The sequence below is a fragment of the Sciurus carolinensis genome, chromosome 4, assembly GCF_902686445.1.
Source record: "Sciurus carolinensis chromosome 4, mSciCar1.2, whole genome shotgun sequence".
NCBI lineage: Eukaryota > Metazoa > Chordata > Mammalia > Rodentia > Sciuridae > Sciurus > Sciurus carolinensis.
In genome coordinates this window covers 176,225,974-176,248,278 of record NC_062216.1, presented here as the reverse complement: position 1 = coordinate 176,248,278, position 22,305 = coordinate 176,225,974, and the positions used below count along the sequence as shown (strand labels likewise).

General features: G+C 51.5%; 1 protein-coding gene across 1 annotated transcript in view; it reads left to right on the top strand.

The window, feature by feature from the left end:
• Positions 1-7,325: 7,325 nt before the first annotated feature.
• The window catches only part of Brd1 (bromodomain containing 1), a 50,981-nt gene continuing 36,001 nt past the window's right edge, over positions 7,326-22,305 (top strand). Inside the window, 2 exon segments of the mRNA XM_047548340.1 lie at positions 7,326-7,638; positions 15,215-16,595. Coding sequence (XP_047404296.1) covers positions 15,229-16,595 — 1,367 coding nt within the window. The 5' untranslated portion in view covers positions 7,326-7,638; positions 15,215-15,228.

Here is a 22,305-nt window from a genome sequence, read left to right as displayed (position 1 = left end):
TTGTGGGGTGCTCTCTCCCTGTTGTCAGGCCCTGCGGCTGGTAGTGTGGCAGAGATCCTTCAGTGGCTGAGATGGGGGCAAGAAAGCCTCCGGCTATGATTCCAGGCTTCTTCCTTTCCTGTCCCAGCTCACGCGTTTGCTTTGTGGATTTTAAGTCCTGTGTTTTGGTGCATACATGTTCAGGATCACATCTTTCAGGTGGACCAGTCCTTTCATCATTGTGTGATGTCCCTCCTGTTCCTAGTAATTTTCTTTGCCCTAAAGTCTATTGTATATGGTTTTAATACATAACACATAAAAATATGTGCACTATGGCTTGGAAATCTGTGTTCATACAGGAATGTTCAGAGGGGAAGGGATTGGATTGTGAGAGCTGGAACCCAATCAGCCATCCTACCTGGAAGGGACTGACTGCGTGGTACTGGAGGAAGGTGGAATGTGGCCGGAGGAAGGGTCACTGGGCTGCCCTGGGGGTGCATCTGCCTGTGGCCCCTTCCCCACCCCGCTTTCTGACCCTGCTGTGAGTGACACAGCTTTCTACACTTCCCTCATGACATTCACCTCAACCCGAGCAATGGAGTTGGCTATCTATGGACTGAGGCCTTTGAAACCATGAGCCCTAAATATACTTTTCCTCCTCTAGGTTTGTTTCTGGTTTTTTTGTTTTGTTTTGGTACCAGGGATTGAACCCAGGGTTGTTTAACCACTGTGTCACATCCTTAGCTGTTTTTATATTTTATTTAGAGACAGGGTCTCACTGAGTTGCTTAGGGCCTCGCTAAGTTGCTGAGGCTGGCTTTGAACTTGCAATCCTCCTGCCTCAGCCTCCCAGGCTGCTGGAATTACAGGCCTGTGCCACTGTGCCCGGCTTTCTGGGTTGTTCTTGTTGGGTATTTTGGTCACAGTGTTGCAAAAGCTGACTAAAATAACGTGTATCAGGTATTATGTATTATAATACAGTAACCCCTGTTTTTAATTTTTTTGTTATCATATTTTTATACCTTTATTTAATTGTTTTTGTGTGGTGCTGAGGCTCAATCCCCTGCCCCGCACGTGCCAGGCAAGTGCTCACCACTGAGCCGCAGCCCCGCCCCCACCCCTGTTTTTTCACCCATTTTTATTCAGGTTTGCGTCATGTATTTCTCCCATTATTTTGTTTTTGAATGACTTATATCGTCATGTTTGGAATGAGCTTCCTTTATATAGCACATAGTTGAGACGTGTTTTTAAAATCCGTTCTGACAACCTGTGATTTTTAACCAGTGTTATACATGTTGACCGTCTACATTTACAACAAGCTCTGGTATGTTAAGTCTTAAGTTGGCCATTTCGTCCTTTGTCTTGGTTCATTCTTCCTCTTGTCGTGTTTCTCCTTTTTGCTGCCCTCCTGTGGGATGTCTGAACACTGTTTAGAGTCCCACTTTGACTTGCTTGTGGTGTTTTGAGCGGGAAGCTGCATCACGATATGCATATGTCAGCTATCACAGTCTATTATGTTGGCATTTCAGCACTGGAGAGAAGTGTAGAGATCTTTCTCCAGTTAGCTCCCTTTGCCTTTCCCATCTAAAAAATATAATTGTCTGAACTTTTTCCTGTATATACATTTAGTTCCATAGTAGTATTATGATTTTTGCTCCATGTCTAGCATGGTAGTGCATACCTGTAACCCAGTGAGTTGGAGGCCAAGGCAGAAGGATCACAGGTTTGAGGCCAGCTTCAATAAGTTGGCAAGACCCTGAGACTGTGGCTCAGTGGTAGTGTGCATCAGACCTCCATCTCCAGGACCAAAAAACTGCTTTTGCTTCAACCATTCGATATGGTCTAAGAAGCTCATAGTGAGGACAACCTATGTTACATACTGGCTTTCCCCCCATTCCATTGTTCTTTTTCCTTGAGAAGGTTCCAGGCCGTCTGTTACCATTGCTTTTCTATTTGAGAAATTCCTTTAGCTGTTAGTGGTATGTGCTGGTGACAGATTCTTTTAGTTTTCCATGGCCTGAGAATGTTTTTATTTCTCTGTCATTTCTGAAGGACACTTTCACTAGATAGAAGATATTTTTCCTTTCAGCATTGAAAACCTTGGTGCCGCTTCTGTCTGACCCACGTGGTTCCTGGTGAAAGGCACACTGCCGTTTCAGTGGTCCTTCCCCACACGTAATGTGTCATTTCTGTGTCCACTTTTGAGACTTTTCCTTTGTCGTCAGTTTTCAGAAGTTTGATTATGATGTGTGTAACACGAATTTCTTTTGGTTTATTTTCTTTGGGTATCACAGTCTTCTTGAATGTGTAAGTATATGTTTTTTGTCATGTTTGGGAACTTTCTGCATTTTTTAACCCATACTTTCTTCTTGGATTCCCATGATACAGAAGTTAGGCTAAAAAAAATATATATATTAAGCCCCAGAAGTCCCTGATGCTTTGTTCAATTTTTTTTTTTTCTATTTCTCTCTATTGTTCAGATCGGGTGACTTTTATTGCTCTATCTTCCAAGCCATGGATTTGTTCCTCTTTCATATTCATTTTGCTATTGAACCCATCCAGTAAGTTTTTATTATTTTGGTTTATTTTATTTTTCAATTTGGTTGGTTCTTTACAAAAGATTTTTCTCTTCTTTCATTTGTTTCAAGACTATTTGCAATTGCTTGTTGAGGAGTTTTTGTGATGACTACTTTGCAACCCTTGTCAGACACTTCCAACTTCTGATTCATCTCAGTGTTGACATCTGTCCATTGTGTTTTCTCATTAACTTGTGAGTTCCTAAGTCTTAGCATGACCTGTCATCTCCTGATTAGCCTGGACAGTGGGGTAGCTGTTAGGAGGCGCAGAGTCCTCCTCCAGCCCTCACTATGGCGTAACAGGGAAGTGCAGGGCAGGGCATTCTAGCCGACTGCTGTGGGCAGTGGGCCTGAACGTGATCTGGTTTTCGGAGCTCCAGCATTTTCAGCCTGGTCTGTTTCGTTCATTTGGTGTCAGGCTTTACTTAATTCTGAGGATGCTGCTGTCGGGACAGAGGTGCTTCTCAGGCTGCCCAGAGCTGCTGGGTGGGAAGAGGAAAAGTGGCACAAGATGGACCTAAGGCCACAGGGGTCCTGCCCCCTCTGCTGACTTGCCTAGGGCAGGGCACCTAGACTTCCCTCGCCCTGGGTGGGAGGCTGGGAGGCCCTGGACTTGACACCTCCTGCCACTGGCTGGAGGGTCAGGAGGTGCTGGTCAGCACTGCCTTTGATGGCTAGGTGGACAATGGAGGCTCCAATCCCAGCCCTGGTCAGCCTGCTTTCCTCCTCCTGCCGTTTGGGGTCCTGTGATTGTCTGCTGTGTCATTTGAAAGTCGTGTTTAGCTGGAGGAAGGGGAAGACTTCTCCACCCATCCAACCTAAACAGGAAGCCTCTGGTCTTGTCTGAATCACCTTCATGTGCTCATCCATCCAGGGCATCACTGAAGCGCAGTGTGCACGCGTGGTCTTCCCCGGGAGGGTGCGCCGGCCTCCCTGCAGTGTCCTGGGGAAGCCCGTGCCTCAGCATCGCTCCCATTGCCCCCCCAGTCCCTCCGGAAACCTCCGTCTGCCGTGCAGACTTCTTACTCTGAACAGTCCCCGTGAGTGGCCTCATGTGGCCTTTTGCCTCTGCCTCTGACCGAGCTCGGTGTTTTCCTGGTCACGCGTGTCAGCGGTCCGTCCTCTTTCCTGTCTTTACATTCTGGCTGTGGATCCCACAGCGTGACAGCGTGAACCTTTACGTGTGGCTTCGGGTGCGACCTGAGCGTTCTCAGTGGCGTCTCACCTGCGTCTTCTTCAGTTCCTCAGCTCACGATGCCGAGGGCTTCCCAGGTGCTCACTGGCCATTCGGCCTTCCGTGTGTCGTCTTTGGAGAAGTGTCTGCTCAAGTCCTTGGCTCTTTTTTCAGTCATTTTGTTTTTCTTTTGTTGTCAAGTTGAGGGCTTTGGCTCTCATCCTGAGGGAGATGGGGAGTCAGGGGGTGTCTCAGCACAGAAGTGACCGAAGTGACCGGACTGCTGCACAGAAGCAGAGGTGAGGGATGGAGCAGAGGGCAGCATCAGGGTGCTGGGGAGACCCAGGGGGCACTCTGGGCTGGACACACTGTGAAGGGAGAACACCCAGGGCTCCCGGATGGACCTGACCTGAGTGCCCCTCTCTCAGGAAGCGTGAGGTGCCTGTGACTGACAGGGCACATGCATGTTCTGCTGCTGCCATGACAGGCCACGCGCTGGGCAGCTTAAAACAACGGCCGCTCCTCACCTCGGAGTTCTGGGGGTCGGAAGTCTCACGTGGGCACTGGCAGAGCGGCCTCCCTCTGAGACTGCTCAGGAGGACCCTTCCTGCCTCCTCCAGCTCCTGGTGGTGTTCAGTCCTTGGTGTCCTCGGGTCCCGTGGCACTCCTCCACCCCAATGGCACACATTGCTGCATCTCTGTCCCCACCCTCGTGTGGCCCTCTCCCCACTGTACGTGGGCTCCATCAGACACCTGTCCCTGGACTGGAGCCCACCCTACAACCCAACCTCGATCACATATGAAAAGACTCTACATCCAAGCCAGGTCAGGGTCACAGGTGCCGTGGTGAGGGCTTCAACATGTCCTCGTAGGAGACATTCTTTCCATTCTGGGGGCACAAGAGAGTTGCTTGGGGAGGAAGGTGGAAGCTGAGCGTCAGGTGGTTGAGAGTCCCATCAGACTTCCCCGAGGAGACGCCGAGGGGGTGGCTAGATACAGCGTCTGTCAAAGCATAATTTTCAATAAGTTAAAAACATGACTCATATGGCTCTAAATTGAGGTGCGTCAAAGATTTATTTAATCACTAATGAGGAAAACCAGCGTGAGGGCGAGGCTGGTTCAAAAGATCAGAGAGAGAGAAGTATTCATAGTGTCTGAAAAAAGTTTGAGTGAGCTTGCTGATTTAGGTTAAAAAAAAAAAAAAAGAAACTTGGTTAATGCTCGATGGGACCATGAAACTGTCCCCATTCCTAACTGTGATCTTTTCTGCCAGACAGAAATGATTTCTGTCACTCACTCCTGGATAGAGTCAGTTTGCATTGCCCCATGTGACAAGGTAGTTTTACTTAGCCATCTGTTTTCCACAAGTTAGTTTATCCTTGCTGAATTGTAAAATATCCTAAATAGCAAGTTAAACAGGTGCACACCCCAGGAATCAAAGCGGCCCTCGGTGGGGCTGCCGGGTGGCACTCAGCCTGACACCGAAGGGCATGGTGCCGTCCTTCTGCCTAGTCCTCCATCTTGGAAGAGTCTTCTTACTGGTTCTCCCTGGATAATGACCTGAAGAGGGTCTGACGGTGGCAAGCTCACCATCTGTGTGCTGACCTGACTCATCTAAACAGACATTGTAGGAAGTGGTGACTAACAGGTACCAGCCTCCCTGTGAGGCGGCATATCTAAACCTGATGCAAGACCAAGGCCAGAAGGTCAACTCTGTCTGGAGATGTCGTCGTCACCAGCACTGTAGGCCTGAACCTCTGTGATTTAAGTCTCTGATTTGCTCTTCTCTGCCTAGGGTAGGAAACCAGCCACGCTAAAGGCTCTCACATTTGCCTGCAGTTCTTAGGAGGTTAGGGAAGGCCTGTCTGGTAGTTCCTGGCTCGCCAGGGAGCACATTCTTACTACTTGTGTGGCTGCAGCTTAGTACACCAGAGCTCAGATGCCTACCCAGAGTGGTCTGAGGCTGGCGTGGGCAACGGTTCAACTCACACTCTCTGACCTTGTTCCTTCAAGGTGGGTGCGTCATGGGGCTCACATGAGACTTATTCTCAAGTGTGACACCCACGTGAGACCTCAGTTGTACACCCATTTGTCTGATTATTTCCTGGTGAAAAGGAGGATGAATTTCCATTGCAGCTATGTGAATTGCTAGATTTCTATTGAAGTAAATGTAGTTTAAAATAGTCTTTCTTAATTCTGGAGCAAGAAAAATACTAAAGAATGTCTCATTTGTTTGTGAAACAGTCTATTAAAGATAGATCATGAAAAAGAAAAAAAGGCTTTATCTTATTCATGCCAGCAAATATAATATTTAAAAAAAGAAAAGAAAAGCAGACCGTCAACACCCGCCTCCTTTCCCTCTGTTGGGTCGAGCTTTCCACCAGTGGACCTAACGTTCTGAGGGTCTCTGATGTCCCATGGCCAAGCCTTTTTCCGGTCCTGGAGGTTTCACCCAGGAGAGCTCTACCTGAGTTACATCTTCAGCCCTTTTCATTTTTTATTTTGATACAGGGTCTTGATAAGTTGCTTAGGGTTTTGCTAAGTTGCTGAGACTGGCCTTGAACTTGCAATCCTCCTGCCTCAGCCTCCTGAGTCTCTGGATAGTAAGTGTGCACTACTGCTCCTGGTGTTGGAAGGGGACGGGGCGGGGGGATGCATTTGGTATGCCCAGGGGTAGCTCCACACAGGGGAACTGAGTTAAGCAAATGCATGGGAATTTCTTACTGTTGAGTCATAAAGATAGAAAGGGAATTAAGTCTATGTTACACTGGAATTAGAAATATCAGTATGACCTCAAGGTTTATAAAGAAATATCAAAGACAGCATCAGGGTATATGTGTGTATATGCACGCATGTGGGTGTATATAGGTATTTCCTGGCTGTCTCTGCTGAGCGTAAGTGGAATCATCCTTCATAGTCTTCTATGACTTGCTTCTTCCATTGAGCATGCTGTATCTGAGATTCAGTCATATGGTTTCAAGTGGTGGGATCCATTCATTTTTGGTGCTGTTGTGCTATAAGGAGATACCTCTGTTTATACATTTTGTAGCCTGAGAACATTTGAGTTTTAAAAAAAAATTTTTTTTTAGTTGGAGATGGACACATTTATTTACTTTTATGTGGTGCTGAGGATCCAACCCAGTGCCTCACACATGCTAGGCAAGCACTCTATCACTGAGCTACAACCATAGCCCAAGGTTTGAGTCTTTTCCCCAGTATTTTTTTGCTATTAAAAATAGTGCTGCTTTGGACATTCATGCTCATATCTTCTAAAGAACAAGTGCAACTTTCTCAGGCAGTTACCTAGGCATGGAATGTACCTAAGCATGTATATGGACTTATCCCTCCACCTGGGAGTGGTTATGTATACTTAAGCAGCTTGCATGTTCCCCAAATGACTGTGATTTCTCCCGTACGAACTGCTCCTCTTAAACATGACCCTAACTCTTCACCCATCAAGAGATGGGGTCTGTACCCTCATCCTTTGAAACTGGATGGGTTTGTCACTATGGCACCAGTGATGCTATGTGATTTCTCCGGCTAGGATATGAGAAGTGATACAGGTCTCATCTGGTTTTCTTGGGCCTCTTGCTCTAGGAATCTGGCCATCATCCCACAAGCAAGTCCCCAAGACCCTCAGCCCACCAAGCTACCAGCCACATGAGCGCATCATCTCTGAAGCAGTTGCTCCAGCCCACAGTGGCCAACGCTGCATAAGAACAAGCTGTGCCTGTTGAGTCCTGCTCAGTAGCAGACCCGTGCACGGAAGGAATGGTTGTTGTTTTAAGCTGCAGTTTTGGGGGTGGTTTGTTATGCAGCAATAGATAACTGATATACGTGTCCGATTTCAGGAGGTGATGCCATGCTATTTGCCAAGATAATTGTACCCCTGGATGTTTTGGCCATCAAGGTATGTATATTTCAACAGCTCCATTCTCTGGCATCAACTGCATATTGTCAGACTTTAACATCGGTGCCTTTCAGGTGTGCTCTTAGTTTGTATTTCCAAAACTATTCAAAAGATTATTGGCCCTTTTCATGTTCTTCTCTTCAAGGTGCCTGATTACTATCTTGTTTCCTTGCTGATTATGGATCTTGCCCATCATTCTATTGAACTGTTTCTTTCTCAGTGATTTTGAGAGTTCTTTATATATTTTGCATGCCAGTCACTTGCAAGACATGTTGCACATATCTTCTAGTTTGCTTTTCTTCATTCTCTTTGAACTGTCTTTTTTTTTTATTGGTGGGGGGAGTACTGGGGATTGAACTCAGGGGCACTTGACCATGGAGCCACACCCCCCAGCCCTATTTTGTATTTTATTTAGAGACAGGGTCTTACTGAATTGCTTAGGGCCTAACTGTTGCTGAGGCTGGCTTTGAACTCGTGATCTTCCTGCCTCAGCCCCTCGAGACACTGGGATTACAGGTGTGTGTCACTGCGCCTGGCTTGTACTGTCTTTTGAGAGACAAAAATAGGACTCACTCATTCCATCCTTTTATTTTTAATCTGTGTCAATTTTCAGGTGTATTTTCTCATAAAGTATAATTTTTATTCCATTCCTGAATTTGTACAAAGTAATAGAAGTCTTAGCTGGGTGTGGTGGTGAATACCTAGCAGCAATTCAGGAGGCTGAAGCAGGATTGCAAGTTTGAGGCCAGCCTCAGCAACATAGTCAGGCCCTAAATAAATAAATAAATAAATAGGACTTGGGACATAGTTGGGTGAGAGTGCCCCTGAGTTCAGTCCCCAGTTCTGGAAAACAATCAACCAACCAAAAACCCCACAAAGTAATAGACATTCCTACTAACAAAAGAAGTGAATTCTAAGCTATTGAGAAATTTGGGTTAAGCATAGGCAAAGATCAAAAGTGGGCTGACAAGGACAAGATTTGTCCTTTGGTCAAGGCAACTTGAGGAAATGAATTTGGATACCCATCAGGTGCATGTCTGTTTTTTTTTTTTTTTTTTGGTAGTGCTGGAGATTGAACCCAGGGCCTAGGTGCTCTAAAACTGAATGACATCCCCAGTCCTTTTTAAAAATATATTTTGAGACAGGGTTTTGTTAAATTTTCCAAACTGTCCTTGAACTTGTGATCCCCTTGCACAGCTCTGGAGTAGCTGGGATTATAGGTGTGAAGTTGAGTAATTGGGATTACATGCATACATTATCATGCCCAGCAGGTTTATAATAGCATTTAACAATATTTATATTCTAATCTTAAAAGTCTCTTTTAATAGATGAATTTAATTCAGTCACATTTTTGGGGGTGGGGTACTGGGGATTGAACTCAGGGGCACTCGACTACTGAGTCACACCCCCAGGCCTATTTGGTATTTTATTTAGAGACAGAGTCTCACTGAGTTGCTTAGCACCTCACTTTTTGCCAAGGCTGACTTTGAACTCACCATCCTCCTGCCTCAGCCTCCTGAGTTGCTGGGATTACAGGCGTGCTCTACCACTCCTGGCCACATTTTTGATCACTCAAATGTTTGAACCTATTCCTGCCACCTCATATTAAGTTCCTCATTTACTTTTTCCTTTATCTTTTTCCTGTTATGTTTTGGTGTCAGTGTTCTTGGTTTCACCTTTTCCTTTCATTTTGAATGTTCTAAATCCTATTTCCATTTTCTCGTGGAAGCTTTGATATTTTAACATTTTAAACCTTTTCCTATCCATTCGAAAATCCTCTAACCAAGAAGTACAAGAACTTTTGTGCACTTTCACTTCCTGCTGCCTCCTTTCCTTGTCATATCATGTTGGGTTCATCTGGGATTTTCTGTTACTACTGATTTTAACAGTCCAAATTGGTTTCTTTGTTGACATTCATGTTTTGTTCTTGGATTCACTTTTCATTTTGCTAAAATACTGTTATGGTTTAGATAGGAGGTATTTCCCAAAAGCTCATGTGAGGCAGTGCAAGAAAATTTAGAGGTATTGGGTTCTGAGTGAATTAACCCCCTGATAGGGATTAACTGGGTGGTAACTGTAGGCAGGTAGGATGTGGCTGGAGGAGGTGGGTTATTGGGGGCATACCTTTGGGGTATACTTTTTGTTCATGGTGATGGGAGTCTCTCTCAGCTTCCTGGGTGCCACATCCCCAGTCACGTTCCTCCATCACACATTTCCACCACGATATTCTGCCTCACCTCAGGCCCTGAGGAATGGAGTTGACCATCTATGCACTGAACTCTGAAACCGTGAGCCCCCAAAGAAACTTTTCCTCTCCAGTTGTTCTTGTTAGGACTTTTGATCACGGTGGTGAAGAAGCTGACTAAAACAGGTAATGTCTTTCAGTACTTTTTTTAAAGTGTCTGTTTTGCTGTTTTGCGTAAGTGCTAGTTTCAGCCTAAAACTTTAAGTTCAATTCTATTAAAAGTCTGACAGTTCCTCTACCATACACCGTGTGGTTAACTCTGAGGAAGGTCCTCCTTTCTGAAGGCTTTTTAAGCTGGTCTCTTTATCCTTGGAATTTTAGAACGTCACTCTGACATGGTTGTGATTTCTTCTTCACTCACTCCTTTGGAACATCACTCTTTTGTCTGAGAAACCTCATCGTGTCTCTGTCTCCTGTTTTGTGAAGGGTTTCGTGTTCTTTCATCTTTTTCCTGAGACTGTGTCTCACTTTCACTGTGTCACGGCTGGTTCTCCAGCTTGGTGGTTTGCATCTGTTTGCCCCGGGGTGGAAGAAAGGAGGGTGCAGCCTAGCCTGCTTACCCTCCGCTTCCCCGGCACATTCAGTCTCGGATAAGCAGACGTCCGTGGAGCAGAGGCAACGTTTGCAGTTCCTGGTCTGGTGTGTGTGTGGTCAGGGCCCTGCGGCTGGGCCCGCTTCCACCAGAGCTGCATTGTGTGTTTGGAGGGATTACCAGTTTGGGGTCCTCCTGAGCCAGAGAGACCCTTCTCCACGTGGATATGAAGGTGGGACTTTGCTCAGGACTGACCAGCGGGTGCCCTTGACTTTCAGATCTAGACTTCGGGTGCAGGGAGGCATGAGCGCTGGCCGGAGGAAGGACTGTGGGGCTCCAGCTCCCTCCTGGAATGCGGGGCGAACAAGGCTACCCTGCTGCTCATGAGGAGGTGTGTGGAGCTCAGACCTGCTGCCCCACTTCCTCTGGGCCTCCACCCTGTCAGGAGCCCTCCCGTCCTCCCCCTTCCTGCCCATACCCTCCCCAGCCATCCACAGGTGACCCATAAGGTGACCCATACCCCAGGCATTCACTGCCCCAGTCCTGGTTGCTACCCCTTCCTGAAGGACACACTCTCAGGGAGCTGGTGACCCTCCCACAGGGACCCCACGTCCTAGGCCCCCTCAGGTCCTTGCTGGTCTTCACTCCTCAGCTCCTCAGGACCCGACTTCCACCCCAGGCCCTTCTGCAGGAGCCACTTGGCCACCTCACATTCTAGGAAACCTACTCCTGCCCTCAGCACCCACCTCTGGTCACCCCAGGTCTCCCCTCTGGCCCCACAGGACCCCCTCTCCCCTGGTACCAAACTGGGTACTCCATCAGCCCCCTGCCTCCCAGCCCCTCAAGTCCCCTCAGGTCCCCCAGCCCCTCAGGTCCCCTCAGGTTCCCTCAGATCCCCTCATCCCCTCAGGTCCCCTCAGCCCCTCAAATCCCCTAAAGTCCCCTCAGGTCCCCTCAGCCCCTCAGATCTCAAGTCCCCTCAGGTCCCCTCGTCCCCTCAGGTTCCCTCAGGTCCCCTCAGCCCCTCAGGTCCCCTCAGTCCCTCAGATCCCCTCAGGTCCCCTCAGGTCCCCTCAGGTTCTCTCAGCCCCTCAGGTCCCCTCCCATCCCCTCAGGTCCCCTCAGCCCCTCAGATCTCAAGTCCCCTCAGGTCCCCTCGTCCCCTCAGGTTCCCTCAGGTCCCCTCAGCCCCTCAGGTCCCCTCAGTCCCTCAGATCCCCTCAGGTCCCCTCAGGTCCCCTCAGGTTCTCTCAGCCCCTCAGGTCCCCTCCCATCCCCTCAGGTCCCCTCCCGTCCCCTCAGGTCCCCTCCCGTCCCCTCAGGTCCCCTCCTGTCCCTTCCCATCCCTTCAGGTCCCCTCAGCCCCTCAGGTTCCCTCAGGACCCTCAGGTCCCTGCAGCCCCTCAAATCCCCTCAAGTCCCCTCAGCCTCTCAGATCTCAAGTCCCCTCAGGTCCCCTCCTGTCCCCTCAGGTCCCCTCCCGCCCCCTCAAGTCCCCTCAGGTCCCCTCAGCCCCTCAGGTTCCCTCCTGTCCCCTCCAGTCCCCTCCCGCCCCCTCAGGTCCCCTCAGCCCCTCAGGTTCCCTCCTGTCCCCTCCGGTCCCCTCCCACCCCCTCAGATCCCCTCAGGTCCCCTCAGCCCCTCAGGTCCCCTCCCGCCCCCTCAGGTCCCCTCAGCCCCTCAGGTTCCCTCCCGTCCCCTCAGGTCCCTTCCCGCCCCCTCAGGTCCCTCAGGTCCCCTCAGCCCCCCCCGGTTCCCTCCCGTCTCCTCAGGTCCCTCAGGTCCCCTCCTGTCCCCTCCCATCCCTTCAGGTCCCTCAGCCCCTCAGGTCCCCTCAGGTCCCCTCCCGTCCCCTCAGGTTCCCTCCCATCCCCTCAGGTCCCCTCAGCCCCTCAGGTCCCCTCCCGTCCCCTCCCGTCCCCTCAGCCCCCTCTCGTCCCCTCAGGTTCCCTCCCGTCCCCTCCCGTCCCCTCAGGTCCCCTCAGGTTCCCTCCCATCCCCTCAGGTCCCCTCAGCCCCTCAGCCCCCTCTCGTCCCCTCAGGTTCCCTCCCGTCCCCTCAGGTCCCCTCAGGTCCCCTCAGCCCCTCAGGTCCCCTCGCGTCCCCTCGCGTCCCCTCCCCCTTTCCGCGAGCCCCGCCCCGCGGCCCCGGCCCCGCCCCGCGCCGCCCTCGGCCCCGCCCCTCCCCCGCGGCGGCGGCCGGGCGCGCGTCATGGCGGCGGCGGGCGGGGCGCGTCTCGCACGCAGCGCGCCGGGCGGAGCGCTCGCCGCATTGTTTGCTTCGCTGGGGAGCGAGCGGCGGCCCGGCCGGCGTCCGAGCAGCCCCGCGCCCGCGCCCGCGCCCGCGCCCGCGCCGCCCCGGCGGCCCCGAGCCCGCTGCCGCCGGCGCCCCACCCCCGAGCCGCGGCGCCCTGCGGGCCCGGAGCCGCCGCGGCCGAGCGCGCCCCGGAGCCCGGCGGGGCCCGCAGCGCGGCCGTTGGCGGAGCAGCCGCGGCGCCATTAGCGCCGCCTCGGCCGCGCCGGCCCCCGCGCCCGCCCGCCCGCCGGGCTCCCGCGGCCGCGGCGCCCCGAAGGTGAGTGGCGGCGGCGTCCCGGCCCCGCGGCGCCCGCCTCCGGCCTCCGGGGCGGCGCTGCCGGCGCCATGTTTGGCGGCGGCGACGGCGGCGGCTCCGCATTGTCCGCGGGCGGGCGGGCGGGCGGGCGGAGGAGGCCGGGGCCGCGGAGGCCGGGAGGCCGGGAGGCTGGAGGAGGGGCGGGCGGCGGGCGGCGGGCGGGCCCGGGAGCGGAGGAGGCCGCGGAGCCCGCGGCGGGCCGGGCGGCGGGCCGGGCGGGGCGGCGGCGGCGGGTCCCGGGCGCGCCCCACGTCGCCGGCCGCGCCGCGCGGAGCGGGCCATTATGTAACCGCCGGCCGGGCCGCGCGGCGGACGGCCGGGCAGGCGCGGGGCCCGCGCGGCCTTTGTGGGCCGGCGGCTTCGGGGGCGCGGGCGGCGCCCAGGCCGAGGTCGCCGCGCCCAGAGGTGCGCCGCGCGGGGGGCGGACGCGGCCGGCAGGAAGCCCGCGCGGCCCGCGCCCGCCGCCCTCGGAGTCGGCCGCCGCCTGCGGGGCAGCGCCGGTGTGGGGCGCGGGCGGGGCGGTGGCGACGCGGCGGCGCGTGGAACCGCGGGCGGCTCGCCGGGCGCGGGCAGTGGGCGGAAGGGCTGCAGGTGCTTCGTGGCGAGGAGCTCGCACGTTCGTCGCTGGTGCGGTGAGCGGCCACCTGTTGCTCCTGCCGCCTCCGCGACGACGTGTGGCGCTACCTGGGCGCACGGGGGTCCGGGGCGCGGCGCCCCGCGCGCCTCGGAAGCGATACGGGCCGGAGCCCAGGGTCAGCCGGGCGTGCTGGCCGCGCGTGGGAGTCCAGCCCTCAGTGCAGGAGGCGGGCCGGCCGGCCGTGGCTTCTCCGTGGCCAGTCGCTGTCCGGTTCTGCGTGAAGCGCAGGAAGTGCGATAGGGTTGCGGGTGTCCTCCCGGGACGCAGAGAAGTCTGCCTGGGCTTTTCCTGGATACCCGCTCGGTCACCCAAGCCCGAGTCCAGCGCCCTCAGGTACCCGTGCCGGCTTTGCTGAGTGAACTCGTCTTGGGGTGCTTGTGAGTCGGTCGCTCAAGTCACTTTGTGCAGTCGGTGAGATGCGGTTTTCTGCAGGGAGGGGCCTGGCAGCCCTGTCACCGGTGCAGGTGCCGCCTCACTCGGCAGGTAGAGGTCTGTAGTGAGCTGTCTTCGCAGAGGCGCCCGGACTCCCGCGGATCAGGGAGAACTGGAATAGGTGCAGTCAGTGGCTCTGGGCAGCAGAAGTCTCCCCGCAGCAGGGTGCAGGCCCGCTAGGGTGCAGGCAGTGGGGCTTTGGGCAGCAGGGGTGTCTGTGGGGTCCATCCTTGCTGTGGAGCAGGGCTGAGCCTCTTACTTTGAAATGTGTCAGGAAGGACAGAGTTGTACATAACTGGGTTTACTTGAAAAAGAGGAGGACATGGTCTAGGATAATGGTCAGGCCATGGCTGAAAAGTCACCTTGAGAGGAAGGGGTGGGCTGGGGCTACCTGCAGAAACTGGGTTGGGCCACCCAAGGGTGCTGATGTCCCTGTAGGTCAGTGTCAGGTTCTTCTCTTGGGTCCTGCTGTGGCAGGTGGTCCTGGCCTAAATGTGTGTGGGGAGGTTGTATTTGTGGAGAGGATGGACTGGCTTTGGTCTGTGTCCCACTGCCTTTTATTGTCGGATCATGAACAGAAGCTTCTGGCTCCCAGCAGAGATGCTGCGAGGACTGTGCTGCGCTTTTGTTCACAGGGCACTCTCCTGGGCAGCAGTGGAGAAGACGGGTTTGTAGGGAGCATTTGTTAGGACCAGGGTGCCACTGAACATATTTATCTTGTAGCCATAGCCTCTGAGCCCAGTGGACTAAAGTCCTGTGCGTGGGCCTTCCCAGGGGGCAGTCTACACACCAGAAAAATACTCCTGCAGTTGTGGGCTGGAGCCTGGGGCCCCTCTGGAGGGCTTGCTGCTGTTCTCTGGGTTACCTGTGGCTTGGTCTAAAAGTTGACTGAGTGGTGGGGATCTGGGTCCTTGCTGTCATTTCCGATCCTGGGACAGTCTTGAAGTTGTAGTCATGAATCCCGGGAATAATAGTTTGGAAACCTCGGACGTGTGTTAACAGAGTGTTTCATTCTGGGGGCGTTGAGTTGATCATTGTTGCCCCAGCATACTTTTGTGATTTTTTTCCAGTCTCTTGTCACTCTACATGGAATTGATTTTTCCTATGATTTTATTTTAGGTAATTATTGCCAAATGAGGAGGAAAGGACGATGTCATCGAGGCTCTGCAGCGAGGCATCCTTCCTCCCCTTGCAGTATTAAACACTCTCCCACCCGAGAAACGCTGACCTACGCTCAAGCTCAAAGGATGGTTGAGATAGAGATTGAAGGGCGCTTGCATCGGATCAGTATTTTTGATCCCCTGGAGATCATATTAGAAGATGACCTCACTGCTCAAGAAATGAGTGAATGCAACAGCAATAAAGAAAATAGCGAGAGGCCACCTGTTTGCTTAAGAACTAAGCGTCACAAAAACAACAGAGTCAAAAAGAAAAATGAAGCCCTCCCTAGCACCCACGGCACACCGGCCTCAGCTAGTACCCTTCCTGAGCCCAAGGTTCGGATTGTGGAGTACAGCCCTCCATCCGCACCCAGGAGGCCCCCCGTGTACTACAAATTCATTGAGAAGTCAGCTGAGGAGCTGGACAATGAGGTGGAGTATGACATGGACGAGGAGGACTACGCCTGGCTGGAGATCATCAACGAGAAGCGGAAGGGTGACTGCGTCTCTGCCGTGTCGCAGAACATGTTTGAGTTCCTGATGGACCGCTTTGAGAAGGAGTCCTACTGCGAGAACCAGAAGCAGGGGGAGCAGCAGTCCCTGATCGACGAGGATGCTGTGTGCTGCATCTGCATGGACGGGGAGTGTCAGAACAGCAACGTGATTCTCTTCTGTGACATGTGCAACCTAGCCGTGCACCAGGAGTGCTACGGCGTGCCCTACATCCCTGAGGGCCAGTGGCTCTGCCGCCATTGCCTGCAGTCCCGGTCCCGTCCCGCAGACTGCGTGCTGTGCCCCAACAAGGGCGGTGCCTTCAAAAAGACGGACGACGACCGCTGGGGCCACGTGGTGTGCGCCCTGTGGATCCCAGAGGTCGGCTTTGCCAACACGGTGTTCATCGAACCCATCGACGGTGTGAGGAACATCCCCCCGGCCCGGTGGAAATTGACGTGCTACCTCTGTAAGCAGAAGGGCGTGGGCGCCTGTATCCAGTGCCACAAAGCAAACTGCTACACAGCATTCCATGTGACTTGTGCCCAGAAAGCTGGCCTGTACATGAAGATGGAGCCTGTGAAGGAACTGACTGGTGGTAGCACCACCTTCTCGGTCAGAAAGACCGCTTACTGTGACGTCCACACGCCTCCCGGCTGCACACGGAGGCCTCTGAACATTTACGGGGATGTTGAAATGAAAAATGGTGTCTGTCGAAAAGAGAGCTCAGTCAAAACGGTCAGGTCCACATCCAAGGTCAGGAAGAAAGCAAAAAAGGCTAAGAAAATGCTGGCGGAGCCCTGTGCGCCCCTGCCGACCGTGTGTGCTCCGTATATTCCTCCTCAGAGGTAAGCACGTTTGAACACTGGGTGAAGAGTGAGCCTAGAGTGAGGGACCTGAGGACCTGAGGGGGACTTGGGCTCACGCCTGCAGGGAGTCCTGCCAGATGGCCTTCCCACTTTGCAGGAGTCCCCTAAAGTGCCTCACACTCACTTTGCACTGCTTTCAAGGACAGCAGTACTCTAAGAGACTTCAGGGGATTTATAGCTTCCTTCGTGCCTACTTGGTCTACAGAGTAAGCCAGACATGGTCTTGGTAACCGTGGCTATACTAGTGTTCACTGCATCAGGGTCTCTGTCTCATGGCAGCCCAAGTTTTGTTACCATCCTTAACGTAGCAAAACGTACCCCCACATCAGATCTTGGACCTTGGAGGATTAAAAAAAAAAAAAGGTTGGAAAAGTGAAACTCTGATCATTAAGGCAGCTCCTGAAGTGGAGATTAGAATGGGATCTGTGTCGAGAGTGGTAGCTGTGGGGAAGGAGATGGTGGCCTCTGTTCCTCTGTCTTGCTTTGTGGCAATCTTTCTCATTTTTCTGGCAGTTTCTTTTTTTGGGTGATGGGAAATTGAACCCAGGGGCGCTTCACTGTTGAGCCATATTCCCAGACCTTTTTTTTTTTTAAAGTTTGAGATTTCTCAGTATGTTGCTTAGGGTGTCGCTAAATTGTTGAGGCTGGCTTTGAACTTGTGATCCTCCTGCTTTAGCCTCCTGATCCTCTGTGCACCTCCATACCTGGCAGATGATTTCTTTAGTAGTGCAGACATTGATCCATAGAAGTGCTCTCTGGTGCTGCTGTTCTGAGTTCCGGGTGGCTGGAATCTAGCCCAACCCTGTTCCTCTGTGTGACCCAGGGGTTGTTTCAAATCCTCCTTTTTATGTCTTGGTCTGTCCCCACCCCACAACTTGTATCTTCCTGACCTGTTCCTGTTGCTACTGACTTGCTCTGTTTGTTCCCTTATCTTTAAAAATGCTCTTTGCCACTGGGCATGATGGCCACCCCTGTAATTCCAGCTGCTCGGGAGGCTGAGACTCTACGATCACAAGTTTGAAGCTAGCCTGGGCAACTTATCTCAAAATAAAATAAAATTTAAGAAAAGGGCTAGGACTATAGTTCAGTAGTTAAGTGCTTGTCTAGCACGTGAGGGCCTAGAGTTCAGTCTTTGGTACTGCCAGAACACAAAAAAAGGCTCTTTGCTGTGCGAATATGAGGTAAGTGACTAGATGAGTTTTACACTGGAGCCTCTGAGTGCCAGGTAAGCACTCCTTTTTCAGGTGAGCCTGGCTCCTTTTGAACCTCTGTGAGCACTTCCTGAGCTTTGAGGAAGTGACACGGCATCTTTGTAGGGCGTGGGCTTCCAGACATCTGGTCAGGTTGGTCAGACAGTGAGGTGCAGAGGAAGTGGACAGCGGCTCCTGAAGGTGCTTTGTATGGTGTCTTCAGATGGGGCATATGCATTAATAAAATCGTACTTATTCTGCAAATGTATGGAAGACAGACATGCAGGGTATTTTTATTAAAGTGCATAATTTGTCTTTAACATTGAATGTTGTTAGCCTTTTGTATTATTTCTCTAGGTATCTGTGGTTTGAAGTTATCCATGCTTACCAGTACGCTGTGATTAATGTGTTGCAAGTATATAGCAGGCTCACTGGCTGGGCTGGGAGTGTGCTGGAGTCTTCATTTAGAAAACAGGTTTCACGCTAACAGGAGTGAACACTAACTTTGTATTATGAGTTAGAGTTTAAAATGATTTTTGTAAATGTTGTTTTATTTCATTGACTTTTCCCCCAAATGGAGTCTGGTTTCTTTTCATAGAGCTGTACATAGTCATTACAGAATCAGTAAATTCAAAGTGAGTAAAACGTGTTTATAGTCCCTCTCATTCAGAGAAGACCCCTGTCAAAACCAAGGTGCCTGTCTTTACACATCAGTCAGTCTGACTTAAAAGACTGTTTCACTGGGATTCCGACAACCTATGAGTCAGAATTGATGGGATTGTATCAAGAGCAGATTTCAACTTAACCAAAATTGAAGTGAAACAGAATGCAGTCTACAGTAAGAAAAACTAGAAGTCTGAAGTGCTCCTTTCTTGACTAGCATCTTGAGATTTCCTGCTCCGGCATTCCACACCCTGTCCTGTGGTTCCCATTATTCAGGGTTTGGGATGTCAGAGCCCATCTGGTGGGCAGGACTGTTGGCAGGTGAAAGCATCTGCAGGTGAAGAACGTGGACGCTCCTGGCCTTCAGTGGCCTGGGCTGATGAGAAGGACACTCATGCTTTGGATCTGAATATTTCAGAGAAGCTGGTGTGGCTTAGTGACTAGCCAGAGGTGCAGTCTGGGTTGTGTTTGTCTTCCTTCTCTACTGAGTTGAAGGATATTCCTGGCTTTGCCTACCCATTTGGGAACTTCCTCTGGAGTCCGTGCTAGAGGTGCTGTTTTCATCGGTGGCTCCTTGGGAGTTCTCTGGTGGCACCTGCCGCAGCCCAGCTGTTGAGCTGCTTGACCCTCTCTGTGTGAGGGTGTACTGTCTTCTCTTCTCGCTGGACATTGTGGGTTTCTTCATTGTTCTGCCTGTGAGGGTCTCAGCCTTCAGGCCTGGTGGGCAGCAGCAGAGGTTTTGGAAAAATCGTGGCAGTATCTGAGTCATGCCCCTTTGTTTCTGTGTCTTCCTCACCACTTTCTAAGAAAAGGTTTTCAACACAGAAACAAGAACAGGCACATGCCACTAAGTAGTGGGTGTGATCTGAGAAATGTGTCAGTAGTGATCTGGTCCTTGTTCTGTCATCACGTGGTACTTGCAGAAGCCTGGATGGTTTGGGTCAGTCACGTGGTAAAATGAGATGTAAGAGGCTACTGCTGGTGTAACTTGCATTCTCTTTTTCTATGAAGTTTTTTTTTTTTTTAATAAGAAGGACTTACTCCAGAACAACTGTTAAAAGTATAGTTTAGTAAATATGCTGGCCTGTAATGTTGATTTTCATGGTCAAGTACTGTGTACTGTGCATGCCTGTGTTCACTGTACTTTCATGTGACAAGCAGTGTAGCAGGTTTCTTTATACCAGTCTCCCCACAGACATAGGAGTAATGACATTGTGATGTTGATGCTGGATGTGGTGGCACTTGCCTGTGGTCTCATCTACTGGGGAGGCTGAGATAGGAGGGTTGCTTGAGCCCAGGAGTTCTAGGCCAGTCTGGGCAACATATTGAGATCTTGCCTTCTAAGAAAAAAGTGACCTTATTATGAGGGAACTTGGTCATAGGAATTTCCAGCCTGTCTTATTTTTGTGGAAGTACCTTTGTATGTGTGACCTCTAATGACCGAAATCTTAAGCTGTGCATGACTGTATTTAAAATTGGGGAAGATACAGGAAGGATAGTCTAAATTAGAAGACAAATTCTCTTTTTCTTAAGAAAAATCACATTTTGATGATTGTGGTTTGTGGGTTTTTTTTTTTTGTTGTTGTTTTTGTTTTTTTTTTTTCTTTTGGTGCTGGGGATTGAACCCAGGGCTTCTTAACCACTGAGCCACATCCCCAACCCTTTTATTTAGAGACAGGGTCTCACTAAATTGCTGAGGCTGGCTTTGAACTCTAAATCCTCCTGCTTCCCTCCCAAGCTGCTGCGATTGCAGCTGCTGCACCTGGCTTGATACTTGTTCAGGGAAGTCCTTTGCCTCTGCTCCTTGGACAGGATTTGACCTCTGCTCACTCATCCATTTCACGCTGTTTCATGAAGTAAGAGATGGGGCAAGCTGGGGAATGCTCTGGAAGAAGAGGAAACGGTAAGGTTCTCAGAGTCATGAGCTCCATGTCCCCAGAAATATCAAACCTGGTAACTCCCGCTTGGGCTGTGCTGGGGATGCTCTTTCTCTTTAGAAGAGGGCACGTAGTCGTCAGTGCCCTCAGCCACTGGGATAATTGTGTGTAGTTTATCCAGTGCTGATGCCTGGTAGTGGGCATATTACTGGGTAAATGAAGAGGATGGCATTCCTTGTGTGTGCTCTTCACTGTGGGGCTTTGCCCTGCCGCCACCAGATGAGGACCGAAGTAGAGTGTGACAGCCTAGTTGATGCTTCGCTGGACAGAGGGTGTCATGCTTTTGAGTGTGACAGTACAAAGTTCTGGGGACCAAGAATATAATTCGGTGGTAAGAGCTTGTCTAGCATGAGGAGGCCCTGGGTTCAATCCCTAGCACCACCAAGAAAAAAAGAAAAAAAAAAAAAAAAAAAAACTGGCTTGGGTTTTGCATTTTATTTTGTTTTCCCTTCATGTTTCTGGCAGTTAATTTTATGATACAGATGATGCCTGACTTAATGATGGTTTCATTTGCGATATTTTGAAAACAATGCGTGTGAAAATGAAACTTATTCAGTACAGCATTTTGAATTTTGTACTCTTGTTTTTCCTGGCGAGTGATAATGCAGTGTGACACTCTGGAGATCCTGGGCAGTGAGCCATAGCTCCAAGTTAGCAGTGCAGGCCGAGGTCAGGCAGTGGGTCCTCCATGGCATACTCTGTTCCTAAGCGCGAGGGTGTTTGGTAGGGTAGGTGCATTCAGGGCATTTTTGACTTCAGATATTTTCAACCTAGGTTTATCAAGTTGTAGCCCTGATGTCACAGAGCATCTGTATTTGTTAAGTTTTCACCTGCCATGGATGGGCGCTGGAAGTCCTGTCCTGCATGTGCCGAGGGCAGCACGGTCTGAGTTCTCTCCTGTGAATGGGCTGTGGGGGGGCATCAGGAGCCTGTGGCTGCAGGTGGCAGTGCGCCTTGAGCTCGGTAGTGAAGTGACGTCTGAAGTAGTCCCTGGGAAGAGAAGTACCATAGCAAGAAACTGACAGGTCTCGAGGTGCCATGTGGAGCTCAGGACCAGTGCTCTCTGAGCATCCTGCTGGACTCCCATTCACTCTGGAATCTGCTTTGTGGCTGGAGCAGCCTAGGGGCTCCTGCTGTATGCCATAGAAGTCAGGCATCTCTTCCCTGCCCTGCTTATTTTGCTGCTTTCCCTGGCTCTCCTGGGTGGGAGGAGCTGAGGCACACCTGAGAGGGGAAGACAGGACATCTGGCAAACAGATTGGCTTTGGTGGAAGTCTGAGTACTGGAAGGATGTGTGGCCTGGCACTGCCCTTGTGCCCTCTGATGTATCCCTTGACTCTTTTAAAAGCAAGATCTGCCCCCTCTCCCCCGCACCTCTCCCCTCTGCTCCTAGCAACTCAAGCCTCTCCTGCCTGGGCCTGGCCTCTTCCTTGAAGCATTCTAGATACTTGGTAGAGGGGACTTGGCTAGAGTGGTCGACCTTCCGTTTCTAAGTCACTTTCAACCATAGTTGTTTGCTTTTGGCAGAGTTGGGGTTGAATGTTTATTTGATGTTTTCTTTAATAGTGGGGGCAAGTTAGTATTGCTGTCCCGCCATGGTCCCTGCTAGGTGTGACTGGCGTGCTCTGAGTTTGTTTGCAGTTAAAACAGCAGGACAAGTGGGCCTTGTTCCAGAGCCCCTGAGGGCACCTTCCCCTGGAACCCTGAGGAAGGCAGCAAGGACCTTGCTTTCAGTTCTGATTTGGAAATAACTTTAAATTTCCAAAATGTTGTAAAATACAGTAAAGTGCACCTGGCGGTCAGCAGAGTTGTCTCTTGCTGGCAGTTCACTGTGTGGGCGTGTCCCTCTTGCTGTGGGGTTGCACCTGTGCCAGGTGCACCTCCCGTGGCCCACTTTCC